At 42.2% G+C, this 23,547-nt stretch overlaps 1 protein-coding gene across 2 annotated transcripts in view; it reads left to right on the top strand.

Moving 5' to 3' along the window:
• DYM (dymeclin) overlaps positions 1–23,547 on the top strand; it is a 260,543-nt gene that overhangs the window by 993 nt on the left and 236,003 nt on the right. The window contains exon 2 of one of the 2 annotated variants that reach the window (XM_054986512.1): positions 22,951–23,112. In XM_054986512.1, coding sequence (XP_054842487.1) covers positions 22,973–23,112 — 140 coding nt within the window. In that variant the 5' untranslated portion in view covers positions 22,951–22,972. Of the gene's footprint in view, positions 1–22,950; positions 23,113–23,547 lie in introns of those variants that run through there. The other variant, XM_054986514.1, reaches the window with a different exon arrangement.

Raw genomic sequence — 23,547 nt, 5'->3', positions numbered from 1 at the left:
CTGGACCTGAATCTTGTCCTCTGCCTCTTCCGTTGCATCCTAACAGCATTTTGCCGTCTTCTGGGCATGAAGCAAGGGTCACTGGGTGTGTGTGGGGGAGGGGAGGAGGTATTTGTGAATTTCCTGTATTGTGCAGGGGGTTGGACTAGATGGCCCCAAAGGTCCTTTCCAACCCTATGATTCTATCCTCACAACAACCCTATGAGGTAGATTAGAGAGAGTGACTGGACCAATGTCTCCCAGTGAGCTTCTTGGAGATGTGAGCCTGGGTCTCCCAGGGATCTCCCAGATCCTAATCTGGCATCTAACCTCTACTATGTTCTGTTTCTCTTCCCCTAGGCCAAACCGGGATTAGAAAGGGATGAATATATCTCCTCCAGTTGTACGCAGCTTGCATTGTGTTTTACACCCTGATGCACAAGATAGCCCAGTCCAGGGCATGCTTACTCAGAAGTAGACCATACAGAGTAAAGGCTGTTAAGAGAATAGTCTTTGTTCAATGTTCTTGAGTTTATGCCCTTGCTGTCTTTGTTTTTATGTGCAGAAGGTCCTAAGTTTGATCCCAGCATCTCCAATTAAAAGAGTCAAGGAGGAAGAAATGTGAAAGTCTCACCTGAGACTCTGGGGAGCTGCAGCCAGACTGAGTAGACAATCCTGACTTTGATGGACCAATTGTCTGCCTCAGTATAAGGCAGCTGGATGTGTGTCCTGTAGTTAAAGTATTTACAATTGGTATTTATAGTCAAAGTGTGGTGCCGCCCACCTCCAGAGTGGAGATGGTAGTGAACCTGGTCGAGTTAAGGGAACAATGTGAACTTGTATATGGGTGGTGTTGAATGACTGCTGCTTTGCAACCTGTTGGTTTTTCAGGGAGTATTTTTTGCGCACAGCGGTTAATAGGGAGGCTGTCACTTTAGAGGTGGGGTTTGTATAACCGTGCTGTAATCAATTCCATGGGGATTTTGTGTCTCTTACATCATGCCTGCTTGTGGTGGCTTTTTAGGTCAGACCTGAGAATCTGAACAAATATTGAGCATTAATGTCATTGTAAGTTCATTTGAGAAGTGAAGGACGTAGGACTGAGTTGCATGCTGACTTAGCGGTCGCTCTGACAGTTGAGGCCAATGAATTTGGAGTGAGGTGTAAAGGAAGGTGTGTGGCAAGCAGAGGCTTAGTGCCAGTCAGAGTTGCTCCTTTTTCAAACACTACTTCCTCTGCACACAGCATTAGAAATACATCAGTCTGGAGATACAGCCTTATGTAATAGTTCCTGAACAGAGTAACTCTTATCAGTGCCATAATTTTAGTCTCGATTATGGTAATTGGTCTCAAACACTCTGCTCGCAAATGGAGCCTTTTCAGGATCTGAGTGTTTTTTCTGAGTTCAATCGTCGTGGGTGGGAGGCTGACCTTTTGTCCAGGTTAGCTACAGCCTGCACAATGCTTCACCAGGGTTAAGGAGGGAATCTAACCCAAAGGGGATGGAATGGATGATGGTTTGACTGCTATCTTAAAAACAATAGCACCCTTTATGCGTTCAGGGTGCAGAAGGTCTTTTAAACTGCAGGAAAGGCTAGGATTGAATCTGAGACGACCTGTGTGCACTGAGGCGTGTGCAGTTCCAGTGAGCTAAGTGGACCCTCCCCAACATGAGCACAGATAACCAGCATGGCTGCAAGAAGCTATTTGAGAAAAAATGTTGCAGGTGATTATATTATATAATGAGGGAACATTTTGTGCTCAGAATGGCTACTGTAGTCATGTTCAGTTTATAAAGGAAAACGTTTAAAATGTAATTCCATGAATCGGGCCTTGGTAGTCTCAGGGTTTACTTCAGTCACAAACTGAAACGATTGAATGAGAAAAAAGAAAGTACAAAAAGCAGGGTGGCATGTTTGTGGGAGGACTTACTTTCTCCACATTGCTGTACCAACATTCTTGTGTGCAGGGACATGTAAGTTTTGTATTGTAGGTATGGCAAGAACAGTTTGATTGTTATTTCCAGTACATGTGTCAGAAGGTCAAATGCTGATACGATATGAGGCACATGAAAAAAGTACATTGGCACAACCATTTATGCATATCCTTATTTGCAATTCCAGTACTGTTTGTATGAAAATAAAACAGGGTAAATTTGAATTATTTGTGCGCAGCATTTGAAATAGGAATCTATGCCTCAGTAACTGAAATTCCATGATTTTTTCATTTTATTTATTTATTTATTGCCATCAAGTTGCAGCCGACCTAGCAACCCCATAGGTTTTCAAGACAGGAGACATTCAGAGGTGGGTTGCAATTACCTACATCTGCTTAACAGCCCTAGACTTCCTTGGTGGTCTCGAAGTATTTACCAGGGCTGACCTTGCTTAGCTTCCAAGATCTGATGAGGTTGGGCTAGCCTGGGCATCCAGGTTGTGGAAACTCCATAATAACAATAATCACATCCCGAGACCTATGTAAATCTTATCAATCAAGTAGTATATGAATGTGTTTGAAGACATTTATTCTGTTAATGATGGAATAGGCCAAGAAGCTCTGCAGAGCACGAAGGTAAAGCTTCGAGAGTACCACTAGATCCCAGAGGATCTCTGAAGTTTTTCTTCGCAAAGAGGCTGGATACATGCACAGTCTTCTTAGCATTACAACCCAGACACTAGTTTTTTAAAAAAAGAGTATAAACCAAAATCTGTTAGCACTGGTGTTCTGTCTGTATCAATATATTCAGTGGCTTGGTGATACACATGTGGCTCTTGGGCATGCCCCCTGTGGCTCTTCTGAGCACCATTCCTCATGGCACGCATGTTCCAGTAAAGTATGGGTACAAGATAAAAGTGCAACACAACATTCATGATTATATCAAGGTTGTTGCCGATGCATTGGTTCTATGCAAGAGGCTGGGTCAACATAGGCAGCTGAATGAGGTGGTGGGATGGGGCATACCACAGTCGAATGCTGGCCCCTGAAACAAAACCTTCATTAATGGGGAAGTGAAAACCCTATATGCTCAGAGGTACCCTGGCAATTGAAAGGGTTATATTATAGTTCTATATTATTGTTTGTGCATGTTTGGGGTGATGGTGTTTTGGTTGATGAGGCTTGCAGATATGGCTCTCTGTGATCCACAGAGTGAGTACCACTACTCTTTATCTTTACTTGCTTAGATTAGGTTTGTGAACAGATTTGCAGAGAGGAGACATAATCAGTGTCCAGAACTGGACTAGTTTAAATATGGAATGATATTAGTGTATTTTCTGTGTGGTATCCATGAAACAGGCAAAAATCCTTTAAAACCGTTCTTAAAATAGACTAAAAAGAGCCTCACATTTGGAATTAATTATTTCTACTTCACCATTTACTAATGTGAAGGACAGAGTGCCAAATGCATAGCAAAATTCCTTTCAATTTCTGAGCAATATTTTAGTGGCTCTCCAGTCTCCTTGAGTATTTTACTACGGCAGGGCCTGGAAAATCCCAGGCACCAGGTTACCATGGCACCTAGATATTTCATTGTAGCACCTAGTATTTTCAGTAATAATTTTATTATAGTCTCTCTTGGCGATTCTCATTAAAATATAAAGCTTATTTATCATTTCACATCAGAATGTTTTGTATGATGTGAAAATGACTCTGCACGATAGGCTTCACAGTGCTGGCTTGGGAGACTTGGGGTTATGCAGTGCCTGGGAAGGGACATGTTCCTTCTAGAGTTCATTATTATTCCAAAGAGTCCACCTTCCGAAGCTGTTTTCTCCAGCAGAACTGATCTCCATAGTCTGAAGGTTGGTTATAATTCCAGGAGAGCTCCAGGCCCCAAATGAAGTCTGGCAACCCTAATGCATGAGGTACTTATTCGTATGTTAACTTTACACCACTCTGAACCTTTACAGAAGCAAACTGATCTCCATATCAGAAGCAGCTATTTGCATCTGCATATCAGAAGGAGATGTTTGCATCTACCCTGCCCTCCCCTCTCCTCCTCTATATCTGACCAGTTTCTTTTGGCCCTCCATGCGTCTGACAAAGAGAACTGTGATTCTCGCAAGCTTATGCTACAATAAAATTGGTTAGTCTTAAAGGTGCTACTGGACTCTTTTTGATTTTGCTACTACAGACTAACACAGCTAACTCCTCTGGATCTATGACCACCCAGTGGTAGCAGATGATTTCATTTCTTAACGAGTTGCCTTCTACACTGGCTCCAATATTCAATTAAGTGGAATTTTTTGAGGCACTAATGAAATTATGAGAAATTGGGGAGAAGTTAGGCTAGGGCTATAGGTTAGCTTTTTGTTGTGGTGAAGGCAACCATGGTTACCTGCTCATTGTTATTTATATACTAACATATTTTTGTCTTAGCTTAAGAAAATTACAAGAAACGAAAGGTTTTGGTTAGGTTTTGTGGTAGTAATAATTAGAAAATGTTGTCATTAAAACAGGAAACTCTGAAGGCCAAAAGATGAAACTGGCTCCGGTAGCCAAAGGAAATCTGTCAAGACCTGAACTACTGTATTTAACAGATCTTTTTACAGAGCTGCCGTGCCATACTCCCTTATGAATCTATGATTCTGTGATTCTATGAATCTACCTGGCTGCTGTTGTCATTTTCTGAGGCTCTGCTTTGGGTGCCCCACCTTCTGAGATTAGGCAGCTTACAGAAGGCAACCCCGGAAAGGACCTTTCCCGTCATGGCGCTGCAACTTTGAAATTCTTTTCCCATAGTGACTTGCCTGTCCTGTTCTTGGTAGCCCTGATGAGGGCAGAAGGGTGGGATATAAATTTTAGAAATAAATAACCATAAGTAATATCAATGAGAACATACTGAAATTGCTTTCTATTATTTCTAAAAATGAATGGACTGAGTAAGTCAATGTGGAACTCTGTGAAGGTGGAGCAGTGTGTATTTCAAAGGTCCACCTGTCTGTAGTACGTTGGGTAAAACATAATGATAAGAAATGGCTTTAAAATGCCCCAAACTGCTTGTCATACAGCTACAATAACTAGTTGGCCATGAAGTCCATCTTTTCACTTTGGGCCAATCTCTGTCTCATAGCCAAACTGTTGCACAGGATTGATTGCGAGGACAAAGCGTAAAAACCTTCCTGCTGTATACACCAGTCTGGATTTCTGGGAAGAAGGGAAGGATACAGGTAACAATACAGTAATAAAAAAAACTAGAAAAAGAACATTCCGTATAAACTTTTCCATACCCTTAACTATAATTCTGAGCATCACCTCTATTGAGATTTTCAAGTGTAGTAATACAGCATTGGAGGATGCCTGCATACCCCCTATAACATTTAATTATGGAACCTGTGAAGTTGCTTTACATCAGGGGTGGCCAAACTTGCTTAATGTAAGAGCCGCACAGAATAAACATCAGATGTTTGAGAGCCGCAAGACATGGTGCATTGAAGTGACTTCAGATGAAGAGGTGGGTTGGGGAGTGTCCTGAAAGTGACATCACAGAAAGGTTGCTGCAGTATGCTGGAAGTGACATCATTGGAAGGGGTGGAGCTTGGAAAGCGCATCACCTGACCTTTGACCTGTAAGTGACATCACAAAAGTTATGTCACATCCTTGCTAGGCTTCACCCCCGAAGTCCCCAGATATTTTCTGACCTGGCAACCTCAACATTATTATTGAAAATATGAAAGACATGGAAAGAAAAAAGGAAGGAAGGAGAAAAGGAAGAGGGAGGGAAAGACATGGAAAGAAGGAAGGAAAGTAAGGGAAATAAACTAAACTGAAATAAAATGTATGGCCACGGTGATACTCAAAGACCTCTGGGAGCTGCACAATATGTCTAAAAGAGCCACATGTGGCTCCCGAGCCGCACTTTGGCCACCCCTGCTTTATATGATCCTAGTGGGTGGTTCCTCAGTTGTTTAATGCATCAGTTGTAGAATTGCTTATGCTCTCTTTCAGCATTCTTCAGCTCTGTATTAGATTTCTCCGGGGTTTTGAAATCTTTGCAGATTTGCATGTATATACACATTACATGTTTTATTGAAATGTCTGATATTATTGACTGTATGGAGTCACACTGTGTAATCTGCCTTGAGGTGCAGTGAGAAAGGACTGTAAATAATGTAAATAAAATAAAAATAAGTAAGTATTGAGACAGGCCATTAATATTAGCTCTGTCTACTATGCATATAAAATGTGCAAAATGTGCACATGGACCATAAGAAAACTTGGAGTTTCAATAAGGGGCATTCATAGCTGTTGTGCCGGGACTACACACTGGGACATGTGCATCTAACACAATCATTGTTTTAGCACAGTTTGTGTATAGGACATGCATCATCTGAACTGGGATGTTGAATTATAAATACTGTAGTTTGGTGTAGTGGTTAAGATCGCGGGACTCTAATCTGGAGAACCGGGTTTGATTCCCCGCTCCTCCACTTGACGCCAGCTGGGTGACCTTGGGTGAGTCACAGCTTCTAGGAGCTCTCTCAGCCCCACCCACCTCACAGGTTTTTGTTGTTGTTGGGATAATTATAACATACTTTGTAAACTGCTCTGAGTGGGTGTTAAGTCGTCCTGAAGGGCGGTATATAAATCGAATGTTGTTATTAGTATTGCATGGTCACTGCAACCTGTGCTGGTTGTATATCTTCTGGCCATGCTCTTGTGCCTGGATAGAGGATCTGCTTTTTCAGCATGTTACTATGACAGTGATAATCTCTGTGGCATTTCTTTAGAGACTCAAGAGATTCTGCTTACTGTAGGTAACTGTCTTGCACAGACAGGAGTTTTCTCATGTAGGCTGTAGAATAAGATCTTTAAAACACATTTTCAATTTGAGAGTATCTCTTAGCATTACCTCAATAGTGGTAACAATGAACATGACTCATACGTTGTATTTTCATTTGTTTCTTCCCCAAATTCTGTAGTTTGTTAGCAATATGGTCCAGTAGAGGTATTTCTGTTTGTTTTCCTCCCTCAGTTAATATGTTGTGCATGTTCTGCCAAGGGGCAGGTGGTTCTTTGGATTTGATCGCAATGAGAACACTTGAATGGTGGAGGAAAATGGTTTTATTACACAAAGCAAATTCAGTAATCAAAGCATATACATAAAGACACAAGTCAAGGGGATAAACATACAGCATATAACATATAGCATAACATAAAGCAAAGGAAAGATGCAACCTGATGCAATCACAATGCCCTTTCAGTCACCGGGGGACCCTCGCTAGTGGCAATGGGCAGACTCCACGGCCAAGTTCTGTACAGCACGACACCGTCTTTTGTCTGTACTGAGTCCCTACTAAGATGGTTCTCGCTCGGACTTACATACTTTAAAGCTGGATATGCCCACTTGCAACACCACCCTCCCCAAAAGGGTCTTGATGAGAGGGAAGGTAATCAATCAGAGGACCATGGCCAAGGAATGCTCTTAGTGTCAGGCTTGGCCTTGACAATTTAGGCCTAACAGATAAGGCTAAGCACCTGGCACCCATCCAAGGCCTGGTCCTCCCTTAATCAAGCTGTTAATCCCCCCTACTCCTGGGCCCAGGGGCGGCGTCAGGGTTTCTGGCGCCTGCGGCTGTCCCTACGTGTGCGTGTGTGCGCGCCGCCGGACTGCGTGATGACATCCCTGCGTGTGACGTCATGCAGCAAGCTGGCCTCATTGGCCGGTGGGTGGCTGGGATGGCGTGCGGAGGCTGCCCCCGCTCCCAGTGCACGGCGGGTGGCTGGGGAGATTCCGCACGCCGCCCTGGACGCCTGCTGTGCCTGGCCCGTGGCTGCTATGTCCAGCCGGGGGCGTGTGTTGGCGGCGGCGGCGGCATGGGGCTGGCCGGCTGCAGCAGCTGCCAGGCACACCAGCTCCGTGGTGCGTTCCCCCAGCACCCCCTTCAGTACCTCAGTGCTCAAGGTGGGGGCCAGACCTGCCTCAATGGGCGTGCCGGCCCTGCCTGGGCCTGATGAATACCTTCTCCTCTACACCATGCCTGGAACGGGGAATATACCAGCCAAGGTTGAAGCTTGCATCAGCAGAAAAATGAAACAGCCTAACAGGCAAATTCAGTGTAATGTAAGGCACATATTCAAAGGCATATATAGGCCAAAAATGGCTCTTTAGGCAAGATGGACGGACCTATGGCACCACTATCTCCTTGGAATACAATTCTCTTCCGCGATACCAATGCAGTGTATATTTACTGTAGGTAAATGAAATGGCTTAACTTGCAATAAATACGCCTTTCTTGTGCTTTTAATTTACTTCCAGCGTGCGCTTGCTCAATATTGATATGTACCGTGAATACATAATCCTGTGACAGTGTTAGAATATAGCTTTTTAACCTGAACAGGTATTGTAAATTATCATTGCCTCTGTAGCTTAACCCTTCGTTGGGAGTTTTTGACATTGCCTGTTATCTAGCTAGCCCAATTTCAGGCAGCAGAACAAATGGTTTGGGGTGTTATTAACATGTGCAACCAGTGAAAATTACATGCGGATGAAAGACCAAAAACTTCCCATACATTCTTGTGTTCTGTGGTGCTCTTCATTGCTTTTTGATTGGACAGATAAGATAGTGATACACAGGTCTGTAAAGACTTTCTAAAGGGCTAGCTTTTTGCACTTCTGTAGTCTTGCCATTGGAGAAAGGCGAAGCTGTATGACCTTTAATCTCCTTGAAAGTTCCTGGGGAGAAAAATTAGAAGTGATGTATCTGCTTTGTAATGCTGGCCTTAGCAGTATAGTTTACTTTTGTTGTATGATATGGTACACTTTTTTACTTGGTACTCATTGCTTAGTTTCTTGGAATGTTTAGGCTGAAAATAGGGACATGGTGGTAAATTATATATGGAGTGAAATCCTGGGAAACAGCAGTATTTATTGCAGAATTTTATTTATTTATTATCATGGCTTTTTTCAAGGAGTATGCCTCAATACAGAGTACTGGTACTTCTTTATGGAATACTGGCTCCTCTTGGGTATTCAGGACATGGGCTGAGAGGGGAGAATATCATGAGTACCAGTACTTATATTTTTAAGGGGGAAAATACTGTATTGTCGAAGGCTTTCACGGCCGGAGAACGATGGTTGTTGTGGGTTTTCCGGGCTGTATTGCCGTGGTCTTGGCATTGTAGTTCCTGACGTTTCGCCAGCAGCTGTGGCTGGCATCTTCAGAGGTGTAGCACCAAAAGACAGAGATCTCTCAGTGTCACAGTGTGGAAAAGATGTAGGTCATTTGTATCTACTCAGGAGGGGTGGGGTTGAGCTGAGTCATCCTGTAAGAGTTTCCCAGGGTGTGGAATGCTAATGGCGGGAGGCTTCACTGTATCCTGAGGAGGTTCTTTTGCATATGGATTGGTACTTGATGTGCTAATCTTCTCTGCAGGGCTATTGTCGGGGATAGAATGTTTTGTTAGCCTGGTGTTTTTCAGAACTGGAAACCATGTTCTGTTCATTCTTAAGGTTTCTTCTTTCCTGTTGAAGTTTTGCTTATGCTTGTGAATTTCAATGGCTTCCCTGTGCAGTCTGACAAAGTAGTTGGAAGTGTTGTCCAGTATTTTGGTGTCCTGGAATAAGATACTGTGCCCTGTTTGAGTTAGGCTATGTTCAGCCACTGCTGATTTTTCAGGTTGTCCAAGTCTGCAGTGTCTTTCATGTTCTTTTATTCTTGTCTGGATGCTACGCTTTGTGGTCCCGATGTAAACTTGTCCACAGCTGCAGGGTATACGGTATACTCCTGCAGAGGTGAGGGGGTCTCTACTGTCTTTTGCTGATCGTAGCATCTGTTGTATTTTTCGGGTGGGTCTGAATACTGCTTGAAGGTTATGCTTTTTCATAAGCTTTCCCATCTGATCAGTAATTCCTTTGATATATGGTAAAAACACTTTTCCTGTAGGAGACTGTTTTTCCTTGGTTGTTTGATTCATCCTGGGTTTGGTTGCTCTTCGGATTTCATTTCTGGAGTAGCCATTTGCCTGAAGTGCGTGGTTTAGATGATTAATTTCCTCATTGAGAAAGTGCGGCTCACATATCCGTCTTGCACGATCCACTAATGTTTTCATTATGCCTCTTTTCTGTCGGGGGTGGTGATTGGAGTTTTTGTGTAAGTACCGATCAGTGTGAGTTGGTTTCCTGTAGACCTTGTGACCTAACTGAAAGTTTGCTTTGCGGATGACCAAGGTATCCAGGAATGGGAGTTTTCCCTCGATTTCTTTCTCCATTGTGAATTGTGGATGATACATTTATCATTTGGAGCCATGGGGAGGAAGAATTGATGGGGTTTTTGAATCATCTCAACAACATCCACCTGAACGTAATCAAAAAGAGTCCAGTAGCACCTTTAAGACTAACCAATTTTATTTTATTGTAGCATAAGCTTTCGAGAATCAAGTTCTCTTCATCAGATGCCTGATCCGGATCAGGCATCTGATGAAGAGAACTTGATTCTCGAAAGCTTATGCTACAATAAAATAAAATTGGTTAGTCTTAAAGGTGCTACTGGACTCTTTTTGATTTTGCTACTACAGACTAACACGGCTAACTCCTCTGGATCTATGACCATGGAAAACACCTGAACATACAATTCAAAACCTGAACATAACAAAAACACAACTACAAAGAGCCTACGGTGGCCTACATACAAAGTAAAAAAAGGAGGAAAAAACAGTAAAAAGCCTAATAAGGACATTATTAATCCATTGCAGTTTTTTGCTTACAACACTCCCTCCTTTAGTATCAGTCAACTTGTGGATTAATTAATATCTTTTTTTCTATATCTCATCTTCTGGATATCCTAGGGTCATTCTTAAAAATCAAAACCACAAATCAATTCATTTTTCTTCGTCTCTCGCAGATAGTCCATAAAGGGTTTCCAATTTGCCATGAATACAGACAGTGTTTTGTCTCTGATTAATGCTGTAAGTTTGGCCATCTCAGCTAAGTCCATCATCTTTCCAGTCCAATCTTGTAATGGTAGATCCTTTCACTTCCATTTTTGAGCATATAAAAGCCATGCTGCTGTTACCATGTATAGAATTAAAATACCATACTCTTTTTCCAATTTTTATCCATAATTCCCAACAAATAGAACTCTGGTTTAAACTGTAGATTAACCTTTAAGATTCTCCAAACATTACAATAGCGTCGGGATAGCAGAAATTTGAAAACAAGTGCAGAATTAGTGCAGGTCATAGAATCCAGCAGGCTTGAGATGTACTTGGCTATTATTTCTCTGTCTCGCATTTTACAGCCAGTTCATTCATTTGAACCCTGTTCTTCTGGCTTGCATGTTTCCTCCATTGTTTGGAGGTAAAAGTTTCCAACTTGAAGCATGGAAGTTCTGTATACAGCCACCCATTTTTTATCTTGCCTGTCCTCTAGGGAGCTCATAGCAGCACAGATTCCGTACGCTCCATTTTATCCCCACAACAACCCTGTGAGGTAGGTTAAGCTGAGAGTATGACTGGCCAAATGTCACCCAATGAGTCCGAGAACCCACTCACCATAATCAATCCTGGGTGCTAAGTTAAGGCTGAACAGGCCTCGAAATAGCCGCTTCAAAATTATTTGCCTCAGCAAACGGGGGGTATTGTACATTCATGTGGCTTGGGAGGATTTTTTAATAAAAGTAACCTGCTTTTTGTCCCAAATGTATAATGTTTCCAGTGGGAAGGAGGATAACTTATTCGAGTGATTGTTTCAGCCATGGCAGTGAAATTGTAGATACTGAGGAGGGGGAAAAGTCTTCAGTTTCACAATTTATTTTTAAAAGGAAGCATAGTGCACATTTCATTTCATTGTTCAGAACAATACTCTTTTCTTTGGCATGGCAGATTTCATTATATTTGTGACCCATTATATTTCCAGGGCCTGTGTTGCTCAGGCTGTTTTATAAAAAAGCACGTTCTTTCAGTTGTGTTTTGGTACAGCGCTACTAGTAGTATTTTTTCAGTTGTTTTTGGTACAGCGCTACTTTAGTTCTTTGTTCAGGACTTTGGGTCTCCTTGCCTTTGATAATGTCTGTCTGTGAAGAGTGGTGGAGAATGTACCAAGGTATTGCTGTGATCAGACTGTGGAAGTGATCCAGTCAAGCTGGTTCTGTACTAGTTCTATTTACGAAAGCCAGTTTCCAGCCTTTCACCCCACTCCCCCCAAATCGTATCACACTCTTATTTGATCAGGAAGATGCTGTTCAGACAAAGAAGTTGAGCTATGCAACTGAGCTGGCTAGGTTCATACAGGCTGGTCTTCCTAGGGGCAGGGAGTAGGTTTTACCCCACTACCACAATGGTGTCCCCGAGTGTACCTTTTTACTTTTCCCTACTCAACCTTTGGCTTTAAGGAACTTTTTAAAAGACCAGGCTGACTTCCATATATGAAGGAATGGCAAAAGGTTCTGCATTTGGGGGCACTCTTGACATTATAGTTCAGGGCTTGACAACTCCCAGGCGCCAGGTCGCCATGGTGCCTAGAAATTTCATTGTGGTGCCTAGTGTTTTCAGCAATAATTTTATTGTAGTGTGTCTCAGCAATAGAAATGTGAAGGTGTTATATTTGGAATCTTTGGACGTGCACAGACAAAGGCCACGTGGAATGGGAGCTGTAATATTTTTTGAGCTGGCTCCTACAGCCAAACACAACTTATCAGGCCTGTCATAGTCCTATAATAAAGTTGTCGTGAGAATAAAATGGAGGAGGGGAAAACCATGTATGCTACCCTGAGCTCCTCAGGGGAAGTACAGAATAAAAATGTGACAGTTAAGGGCAAAATCTGTCATCTTCTGTCAACACTCAGTAGCCCGGTTTTATGTGCTGAGGATTCAGCAGTTTTATGCTGCAGGCATTCCCCCACCCTTGGAATTCAAAGCTCCACCTGCTGCCTTTTTGCGTTTATTTTTTTTAAAAAATCTGATATCCTTTTATAGATGTAAGATCTTTCTGTAAAAATTTGATGTCTGTACTCTTTATCTGGCCTTTTAAAAAATTTGTCTTTAGTGGCCGTATTCTCCATTGTTATGTAACCACGGCACAGGGATGCTTATCTACAGTAATTTTTTAAAACACTTTTTTTTAGAACTTTATTTAAAGAAAAGAAAATAGAATAGAATAATTGCAAAGTATAAAAGTTATACATATTCTAATTAAACAATAATTTGAGAGTTATACATCTTATACAACCGATAAGTATATAAACAATACATTTATAAAGGTCTTGGGAATAAAGCAAGCAGTACCTTTAAATTTCTTTAAGCTAATAAAGTAATTATTACATATTTGGCTTCCCTGAGCCTAGATACATGACATTTCTCCTTCACTCTTCTTCGCTTCCCTCCCTCTAAGCTACTGTATCAATTAGTTTAGCCTAAATAATCAAATAAATCCTTCCATTTCCCCCAGAAGTCGGTTATTGGCCTCTTTTGTAGGTAAGTGGTTAGTTTGGCCATTGAAGCATATTCATAAACGTTATCTCTCCACTTCGGGAGACCAGGACAAGCATCGGTTTTCTATTTTCCAATTTTTAAAAAAACTTTGAACCGTAGTAAAAGCTGCCCATTTTCATCTGCACTACATGGTCATTTCAGGCACTTAAAAAATTAAATTCCTTGCTGGCGATGTATCTCCTCTATAAAAGCATTACCCTGGCCTTACAACAACCGTGTGGTGGTATATACTGCTGAGAGACTGGCCCAGGGTCACCCAGAGCCAAGCTACAAGTGACGCCTAACACAGGTTGGACACTTGTCAGCTTCCCTCAGGTTTTGATGGGAAATGTAGGCATCCTGGTCTTGCAGCTTGGCTCTCCATTTAACTGAAGTTTACAGAGCGGCAGTCTATGGGAGGGAGAACATGTGGTTGGGACGGGAGTGCAGGCATCGGGGCTCTTGCCAGGCGCCCCCCTTCCCGTCTGCTGGGTGTGTGTGTGTGGAGGGTTTCTGTAAACTTCAATTAAATGGAGAGCCAAGCTGTAAGACCAGGACGCCTACATTTCCCATCAAAACTTGAGGGAAGCTGACAAGTGTCGAACCTGTGTTAGGCGTCACTTGTAGCTTGGCTCTCAGACAACTTCTATGGCAGAACGAGGAAGTGGGATAGCTGTATTCCTTCAGAATAGCTCCATATTTGTGATAGCCAGTTAGGGAGCGTGGGCTGAAATATTTCATAGGTGTGTTGAAAAAGTAGTTGCGCTTATCATAGAGGGCACTTCCTGGTGGATTTAAGTTTTAGATGAATGGCTTCCTACTATGGTTGGGATGTCAGTTGCAACTTGCCTGCCCAGCTTGTGACAGATGGCAGTGAGCAGAATGCAGAGAGGAACGAAGTTCTGAGACAGCTGCTGTATTCCAATTTGCTCAGTTTTATGGCTGAAAGTCAAAGTGATCTTGTTAACATTTGACAGAGCTGAGTTCTCTGTTTGCTGCAGGCTGCTTCCTTTTCCATCTCACTGTTGCAGTAGCTTGAGAGCAAGTAGCTTGTGAATGTACCTACAGATCTAGAAAAATTCTGGAAAAGCAAAAATACGGAAACGTAGAGCATGCCTCTTTAGGCAACAGAAATGCATAAAACAAAAGCAAGCTTTGGCTTGCCTCTTTTGACTATTCTAATGGCAGCCTGAAGAGAATGAAACCACAAAATAGACTTCACTTGGAAGCTGGTTACCATGTTAAGTGATTGGGATGTGCGTCAACACTCTGTCAGTTCGAATCCCAGTACTGCTGGGATCTCAGCAGGTGGCTTTGGGTAAGCCGCTCCTCTCAGCCCCAGCTCTTGAGCTGTATTGTAGGGATAATAATCGCACTGGCTTTGTTAACTGCTCTGAGTGGGCACTAACCTGTCCAGAAGGGTGGTATAAAAGTGCAGTTATTATTCGGTGTGCAGAGGCAGGCAATGGCAAACCACCTCTGTTAGTCCCTTGCCTTGAAAACCGCAGCAAGGGTCTCCATAAGTCAGCTATGACATGACAGCACTTTCCACCACCACCAGCTCACCATCATCATTTCTTGACAATAAGGTAGTGGTGTTGGTCTTCACTATCATGAAGTGAAGGTGCTACAGCTGGAGGGGGTGGTGAGGAATGGAGCTGGAGACAGTGGGGATAGAGAACTGGAAGGAATCCCAAGCGTCATCTAGTCCAGCCCCCTGCACAGTGCAAGAATTTCACAGCTATCTCCCCCAGGTGACCCCTGCTCCGTGCCCAGAGGAAGGCGAAAAACCTCCAGGATCCCTGGCCAATCTGGCTTGGAGGAAAATTCTTTCCTGATCTCAAAGTGGCAATTGGCATTACCCTGGCCACATAAGAAGGGGCCATGAGAGCCAATCACCTGCCCATCCCTTCATGCGCTCCCTCTCTTGATCTGTGTGCATTCCTATTATGTCAGAGAACCGTCATAGCTGTCAGATGACCATCTAGCCTCTTCTTAAACACCTCCAAAGGAGAAGAGCCCACCACCTCCCGAGGAATCCTGTTCCACCAAGGAACCACTCTGTCAGGAAGTTCTTCCTAATGTTTAGCTGAAAACTATTTTGCTTTCATTTTAACCCATTGTTTCTGATCCAACCCACTGGGGCAACAGAAAACAACTCTGCTCCATCTTCTATGTGACAGCCCTTCAAATACTTGAAGAGGACCATCATATCACCTCTCAGTCACCATCTTTCCAGGCTAAACATACCCAGTTCCTTCAACCTGCCTCTTGGGATGGGTGTAAGTGGAGTCAGCTGTAGAGGAGTTGCGGGGAGACTGAGTTGGTGGGGCAGGGCGGGTAGGAGGAACGGGATTCCCCCTCTCCATGAGTCCTTGTGGGGTTCTACTTCTGTAACAGTGGGAATTGGAAGGTGTGTAGTGTGGTCAGATAGGATGAGGCAACCCCCCCCCCCCCCCCGACACACACACACTATCTTCAGTTAACCTGGCTTTTTATTAATTCCCTGGATTCCTTCCTACTCTGGAGAAGTTCTTTGACTGCTGCATATCAGCATCTTGAAATGATGTTTGCTTTAGCATTAAGTTGCTGTGAAGCAGGATGTAGCAGTGAACAAGGAGGCATTACTCATTAACTTTCTAGTATTTCTACATAACATGCTCTGTGAGGACTGCTTCTATAGGCATAAATATCCTGTCTGAGAATATCCTGTAAAAGTTTTTGTTTGATAGGTAGGGTAAAAACAAATAAAAGTCACTGCCTCTTTTGCAGAAATCCCTGTGTCCTTCTCTGAAAGAGTTTTTAAATTCACTCAGGCAGACAAACTGAACATTAACAATAAGAAGCTTATTTGGGCACATGACCATGTTCATGTTTGTTTCTATATTTTTTTTCTCCCCGCTCAAAGCAGTTTATAATAAAGAAGTAACTTAAAACTGACCAGAAACCCGACACATTAAAATCATTATCATAATTAAACACCTTCCATGAAGATGGCTTCATGTGGGTAGCCGTGTTGGTCAGCGACAGAAGAGCAAGATTTGAGTCCAGTAGCACCTTAAAGACCAACAAGATTTCCAGGGTATAAACTTTCAAGAGTCTCAAAATCTTATACTCTGGAAATCTTGTTGGTCTTTAAGGTGCTACTGGACTCAAATCTTTCACAGTTAAACTCTGTTAGAATCAAGTCAGGAAAAAGCCCATCTAAGCAATAATAACTTCTCGTTGCTGCCTGAATTGGATGAGAAGAGAGGCAAGCTTTACTTCAAGTGGCAGACCACTCCATAAGGACGTGGAGCCACCATAGAAAATATCTTTGATCTGGCATCTGCAGTTGTCGCCTCTTTCAAGGAGGGGAAAGAGAGCAAACCTTATTGTGAGGATCTTTAAGATCCATCTGACCTCATGTGGCGAGAGGCAGTCTTGTTTGAGTGGTCCAGAGTGTAAAGGCCTTTAAAACTCACAACTAGGATGTTGAACTGGATCCAGAAGCAACCAGGTAGCCAGTGCAACTGCTGTAATATTATCGTGGTATGGATTGTTCAACCAACCTTTACTTCTGTAGAAAGCTTGTATGCCACCTATCCCGACAGGCTCAGGGTATCTCTTGGTTAAAACCGTAAAACCCTTAGAAACAAATCATATCAATAAGAACAAATAAAACCCAAATCATTATCAATAAAACATTGACAGTATAAGCAAGGCAGAGTATAAAAGTGTTTAAAACAGAGCAGTGATGCTGATAAAACAGTCTGCAGGCTAGGAGCTGGCCATAAGACCGCTAAAAAGATGGAAGCTGTTAGTTAAATGCCCAAGTAAAGAGAGATGTTTTGGCCCAGCACCTATAAGAGAGTAAGACATGTGCCAGACAAGCTTCAAGGGGGAGGGTATTGCAAAGGAAAGGCACTTTTACTGAAAAAGCCCTTTCTCTGGCCTCTCTCTTGCTTTGCGCAGAGCAAGATTTGCAAAGAAGATCTCAAACGGTGGTTTTTCGAGTATCCTGGTCCATAATGTAAATAGACAGACAACACTGCACCTTTTAAGCAGGGAACTTGTACAGGCATTTCATGATACAGCATCTAATGGTATGCAGTTATAAAAGGGAAGCATGCAGTTGCTTGCTGTTGTTCCAGAAATTAAATTTCTCTTGCTAGCAGAAATTAAGGAGAGTAAGGAGGTGAATGAAATTAAGGAGGTAAAGTGCTTTGCTAATTCAAAGTGATATGTTTTATATATTTTAATGATGTTGTTCCATGGACAGTAAAGTAAACAAATTGTTGGCACTGGTGTGTGTGTGTGTGTGTGTGTGTGTGTGTGTGTGTGAGAGAGAGAGAGAGAGAGAGAGAGAGAGAGAGAGAGAGAGGATATGCAGGTGACACCTTCACCTTATTGCTTGCCTCACTTTGGTACCTTTATCAGAATTGTGATTTCCCAGGAAAGATGAGCTTTGGACCAATCTCTTTTTCTGAGAATAAGTAGAAATAATTGAAGCAATGTCTTTCTGTAGTCTTTTTGTATAACTGGAGATGCAGTTGAATTGAGTCCATTGAGCAAATACAGTATCTTCAGATTTTGAACGCATCGATTCAGAATTAAGAAACAAGCTTGCTCTTTCTCCTACATAAAAAAAGAATTGGTATTCTCTCTATGGCTGTTGCTTGGGTGGGCACGAGTGGGTCTGAACTGGTAGTCTGTATCTCTTAAAGTCTTGCTTAATATTTTATTGGAGTCTTGTGATGTTAATTACTATTTGCGGATTGAACTTTCTGCAGCTTTGACCTGCAATAAAATCTGGATGGAATATGTTTTATAACTACCAAGAGGAAAGTACTAAAATCTGAAAATTATTTAAAAGTAATGTGACATTGCCACTTACTAGTACATTATATTGCTTATTAAAATGCTAAGTATTTTACTGTTGTATTAACCCTTGCCCTCACCGTGACTCTGTTAGGTCAATTACTATTGTTCGTGGAATGAGGCTCTTAGGCTAAGAGAAAATGGCTTTCCTAAGGCCACAAGCAGAACACGAGGAGAAGTTTGATTAACCCTGAATCAAAGCCAAACTTTCCAAAGAATCACACAGATGTGTGCATTGGTATCCTCCACAGAGTCAATATCAATATTTGACACGCCTAAACATGGTTTCCGTTGGGTAGCCATGTTAGTCTGTTATTGATACAACAAAACCTGAATCCGTTAGCACCTTAGAGACCAACTATATTGTTCTGGGTGTAAGCATTCATAAGCAAGGGTCATTTTGTAGAAAAAGAGCTAGAGGAACTCGTTAGCATAACTCATTAGCATATGCCACACCCCTTGACATCACAAGCAGTGTGTCATTAGCATAACTGATTTGCATATGCCATACCCCCCGGACATCACCTATCCTGGCTGTTTTGGACCCAATCTTGGCCATTCAGGGCCGAAATTGGGCCCAAAATGGCAAAAAGGGGCTGAAAGTGGCCAAAAAAGGGCCCAAAATGGTCAGGATTGGGCTGCTGCTGAGCAGGAGGGTGATCCACCACCTGTCAGAGGCCTAATCCGGGCCGTTTTGGCCCCAGTCCAGGCTGAAACGGGCCCAAAATGGCCGAGAATCAGGTGGGTGGGGCCACCTGACATGGGACCTCTTTGGGGAACTGCCGGAACTGCGTTCCTGTGCGTTCCCCCTCGAAATGAGCCCTGCTTGGAAGTAAATACATCTGTGTTCATTGGGGTTGACTCCTGGGTGTGCATGTGTAGGATACATGCAGGCTCATCTTGCTAAACTTTAGTCTGTCTCTGAGGGGTGGAATTTTGATCGATGGGCAAGGTTAATTGTATGTTCTCCCTTTCCTTTTTCAGTCCATGCATTTCCTTCAACCCAATTAAATTTGATAAGTTTTTGCTCTCTTCCTGGAAAGTAGTTATAATTGACAGCTAGGTTTTAGCTGCTTGTTTCTCTTTAGAGACCAAGTGCAGCTCTGTTGGGAGCAAGGGAACGTATTTGAATGTGCCAAAATAATACTAACTTGGTTTCTACTGTTCTTGTGTTCCCTTTTCATAATTATTACCCCTGTTTTCATGGTAATTATTATGAATGCCAGTGTAGTGTACTGATTTGAGAGTTGGTCTAGGATTTGAGAGATCCAAGTTCGAATCCCCGCTCTGCCATGGAAGCTTGCTGGGTGACCTTGGGCCAGTCACACACACACTCAGCCTATCCTACATGACAGGGTTGTGGGGAGGATAAAATGGAGGAGAGGAGAACCACTTTGGGACCCCACTGGGGAGAAAGGTGGAGTATAAACAAAATAAATATATAGTTCCTTTTTCACAGTACTTACTGTCTTCATTTATACCCCCAACATTATTCTCCTCTCCTCCATATTATCCCCATCACAGTCCTGTGAAGTAGGTTATCCTGAGTGTGTGAGTGGAGAAATCACCGACGTGTAGGTAGGCAGTGTGAAGACAGGAGAAGCATTGATGGAGAATCATGGGAGAGAAAAGAGCAGCGGCAGCGGCCAGTTCTACTTTGCAGGTTCGGGGTTCGTTTGTGCATCTGAAGTGCCGCCTCCTTCTTTCCTGCATTTAAGTGTGAGGTCAATAGTCCTTGTGCCAAAAAATACTTTGCCGTTTTAGAGGGTTGAATGTTTTGCATTGTCGCACCGGATCTGACAGTCTAGATTTGTAGATGGCCTTAATTTCTAATTTATCCCCTATCCATGTGCTGGTACAGACAGACCAGTACAGTTTTGATCAGCTAGAAAATATTTTTAGTAGTTCTCTTGTATGTTCTTCATATGAATGATTTTGAATTATGAACAGTCTGCTCTTCAAGAGAATGAACACAAAATGTGCTGCTTAACATAACAACAACTGCGCTTACATATCGCTCTTCTAGACAGATAGGGCCTCACCCAGAGCGGTGAACAAGTTAGTGTCATCATTATCTCCACAATACAGCTGGGGAGTTCGGGCTGAGAGGAGTGGCTTACCCAAGGCCGCCTACTGAGCTCATGGCAGTAGTGGGATTCGAACCAGTAGAATGCTGATTCACAGCCGAACCACTTAACCGCTGTGCCACAGCAGCTTGGAATCAGGAAACACGACACTTTAACATTGTCTCCTTCAATTTTAAAATTCTTGTTTAGATTGGAAATCTACAGTATAACCCTATGCCCATACTTCGAGTTAAATTAAGTCCAGTGAGGATTGCTTGCCAAAAAAAAAAAGGTGTATAGGATTTCAGCCTTGATATTTTTTTACAGTGTAGTCCTAAACAGAGTGACACCTTTTTAAGACTATTGAAGTTGATGGGCTTAAAAGGGTGTTGTCATAGAAATTTGATTTTAATCATACATAGGGCAGTCATACATGTGTATTTTAGTAAACTTTGTGTGACCTTTAATGCAGTTTTTTAGCAGGTTGTGGAAAAGTGCAGATTTTTAAAGTATTTGACAACTAATTAAAAGTAGTTGAAGAAGAGTTGATAAATGCTTTTTAATTACTAGAGAAGACCAAGTGTAATCTGATCTTCTAGTTTTTAGTAGTTTTTAATACATTTTTAAAGGTTTATAGCCTCTTATCTGTGAAAGTATCGCAAGTTGGCTTTAGCAAAGCATCACACGATTGAAGAATCAGCGGAACTGAAAACCATTTTTGAAAACATTTTTATATTATTGTCACATCTAAAAGATCTTAGAGATGTCTATAGATAGCAAATGTTATTTAGTATAAAAGAATGTCACCAAGATAAGAAACTATGGTTTTGATGAAAGAAATCTCATGTAGAAGATTTTAGATAAGAAATGTGTCTCTGTGTTTATGAAATTCCAGGGCATTTCACAGTAGACTACATATGACCTAATTTTAAATCATTCATTGTTATGATTGAGAAATGTTACAAGATTTAATTTTTATTGTATGCACATGTTCTTCACTAATTGGATTTATTTTAATATGCATTTATATCTTAGTATCTTGTTAAAGGGATTAGGGTTTATTTCAGTAAAGAATTAAGATTTAAACTCTAAGAGAAAGAGTTTGATGAGAAAGAGTTAACAAGAAGAAGCCACTTAATACATCATCTCTCAAAAAGAGATCCTTGTTTTCAGACCTTATCTGAGGCTATTCAGGTTTTGGGAAATAACCTTTGCTGACTGGACAGCTCATAAGCTCTAATGGGGTAGGGATAAATCTGTCTTTTCAGTGTAACTTTGTATAAGATTGAACTAAGATTATCCCCTATGTTATTCAAACTTTATGTAAAACCTTTAGGAGAAAACATTCATAGCTGTGGGACTGGATGCCATTGATAAGCAAATGATACCCAGAGATCATTATCCAAATTCTCTGGTGATGCAGCCGAGGTACTAAGTCTCTGCCTGATAGCTGCGGTCAAATGGCTGAAAGCAAACAAACCCAGACAAGATGGAAATGATGCTGGTTGGGAAGGCAGAGGTCATGAAGGACGCCGCGTTTCCCACATTCGATGGGGTTCAGTTGACCCTTGCTGACTCGGTTAAGAGCCTAGGGATTATACTGAATCCAACAGTGTTGCTAGAGAAGCAAGTAAATGCAGCAGGAAAAAAATACTTTTTCCAAACTCAATCTAGACTGGAAGAAGGCCCCCTACCTTGACACAGCCCATCTGGCCTCTTGGATTCCTGCCATGGTAACATCGAAACTAGACTGCTGTAACACACTCTCCGTAGGTGTCTCCTCAAAGTCAACTTGCACACACCAGCTGGTATGGAACTGTGCAGTTTGATTATTGTCAGAAGCTCGGTGCGTGCATATTACTCCCATTCGGCAGTCACTTCACTGGCTGCCCATCAGTTACGGGGCTCAGTTGGAGCTTCTGACTGTTGTGTACAAAGTCCTTCATGGCCCTCGCCACTCATATCTGCAGGACCGCCTCTCCCCTATGCTCTACCATGGCAGCTTCACTTATCTGAATGGGGCCTTCTGCAAATACCACCATGCAAAGGGGAAAAAAATCCACACCTGCCCCTATAAACACATTCTCTGTGGTAGCCCTCATCTTATGGAATTGCCTTATGGAATGAACAAGTCAGGAAAACTCCGGTCTTGGCTTTCTGCAAATTATGCGAAACTGAATCATTCAGGAGGGCTTTTCTACACAGGCAGTAGGGCTTTGCTGTAAGGAAATGGTTCAGAGATATGCTTTAGTAAAGGGACAGGGACTGTAGACTATTCTATCAGGTACTGTCTGTTGATGTAGGTATGCTTGGGCATTAATATGTTTTGTTTCAGCAAGGTCCATCTCTCTATTCCTGTGCTAGAATTTATGCTGCTTTCAGATTTCTGCAATGTATACCCTATTGCATTTTTTAAATGTCTCAGTTGTTGTTCATATCAGCTTACACTGTGTAATCTGCCTTGAGTCCCAGTGAGAAAAGTGGACTATAAATAAATTTTCTTTGGTGCACAGGTTTTGACATGGAAGTATAGTTTGCTTCTCTTTGATCTCATTTTGGACATATATGTATCGTTTGTCAAAAATACGTGGTGCTATTAGTGGATTTTAAATTGTTTGTCTTTTTGTACCTTTAAAAGGAGCATACCAAACAGTAAGAAGATGGGAGCAAATGGCAGCAGCATCAGTGAGCTCCCGGAAAATGAATACTTAAAAAAATTGTCGGGACCAGAGGCGATCTCAGAGAACGACCCGTTCTGGAATCAGCTGCTTTCTTTTAGCTTTAATACCCCAACAAACAGGTAAGGTGCTTACATACTTACTCAGTACTACCACTGTTCTAGTTGAAAATCTAGAGAATTTTAACAGCTGGCTTTGACTGGCAGTTGCTTGTGTTTTGTTGTCAGCGTCTAATATTTTTGTTTTGAAAGTTCTGCAGCCTAGAGAAAACATGTAGCCACTGTGGCTCTTGCCATCCTGATCTATCAGTCTTTTCACCCACGTTCATTCCTCATCTGCTTTAGCAAGCAGGACTCTTCTTGTGCCCCTCTCAAAAGGAAAGAGGGAGACAGGTAATGAGACAGATAAGGAAGCAGGACAGAGGAGGAATAGCATTCTTCCTTGGTGCTGCAGAATTTTCAAGAGGGAAGTTCTGTTTCTGGGTAAAGGTTTCTGGGTCTCAATTATAGCCTGTGATCATTCCTAGTATTTATGGTATAGCTGTTCTTGAAGTTTCT

The sequence above is a fragment of the Eublepharis macularius genome, chromosome 8 (genome assembly GCF_028583425.1).
Source record: "Eublepharis macularius isolate TG4126 chromosome 8, MPM_Emac_v1.0, whole genome shotgun sequence".
In the NCBI taxonomy this organism is placed as follows: Eukaryota; Metazoa; Chordata; class Lepidosauria; order Squamata; family Eublepharidae; genus Eublepharis; species Eublepharis macularius.
The sequence above is the reverse complement of the archived record's forward strand: the minus strand, read 5'-3'. Positions and strand labels throughout refer to the sequence as shown.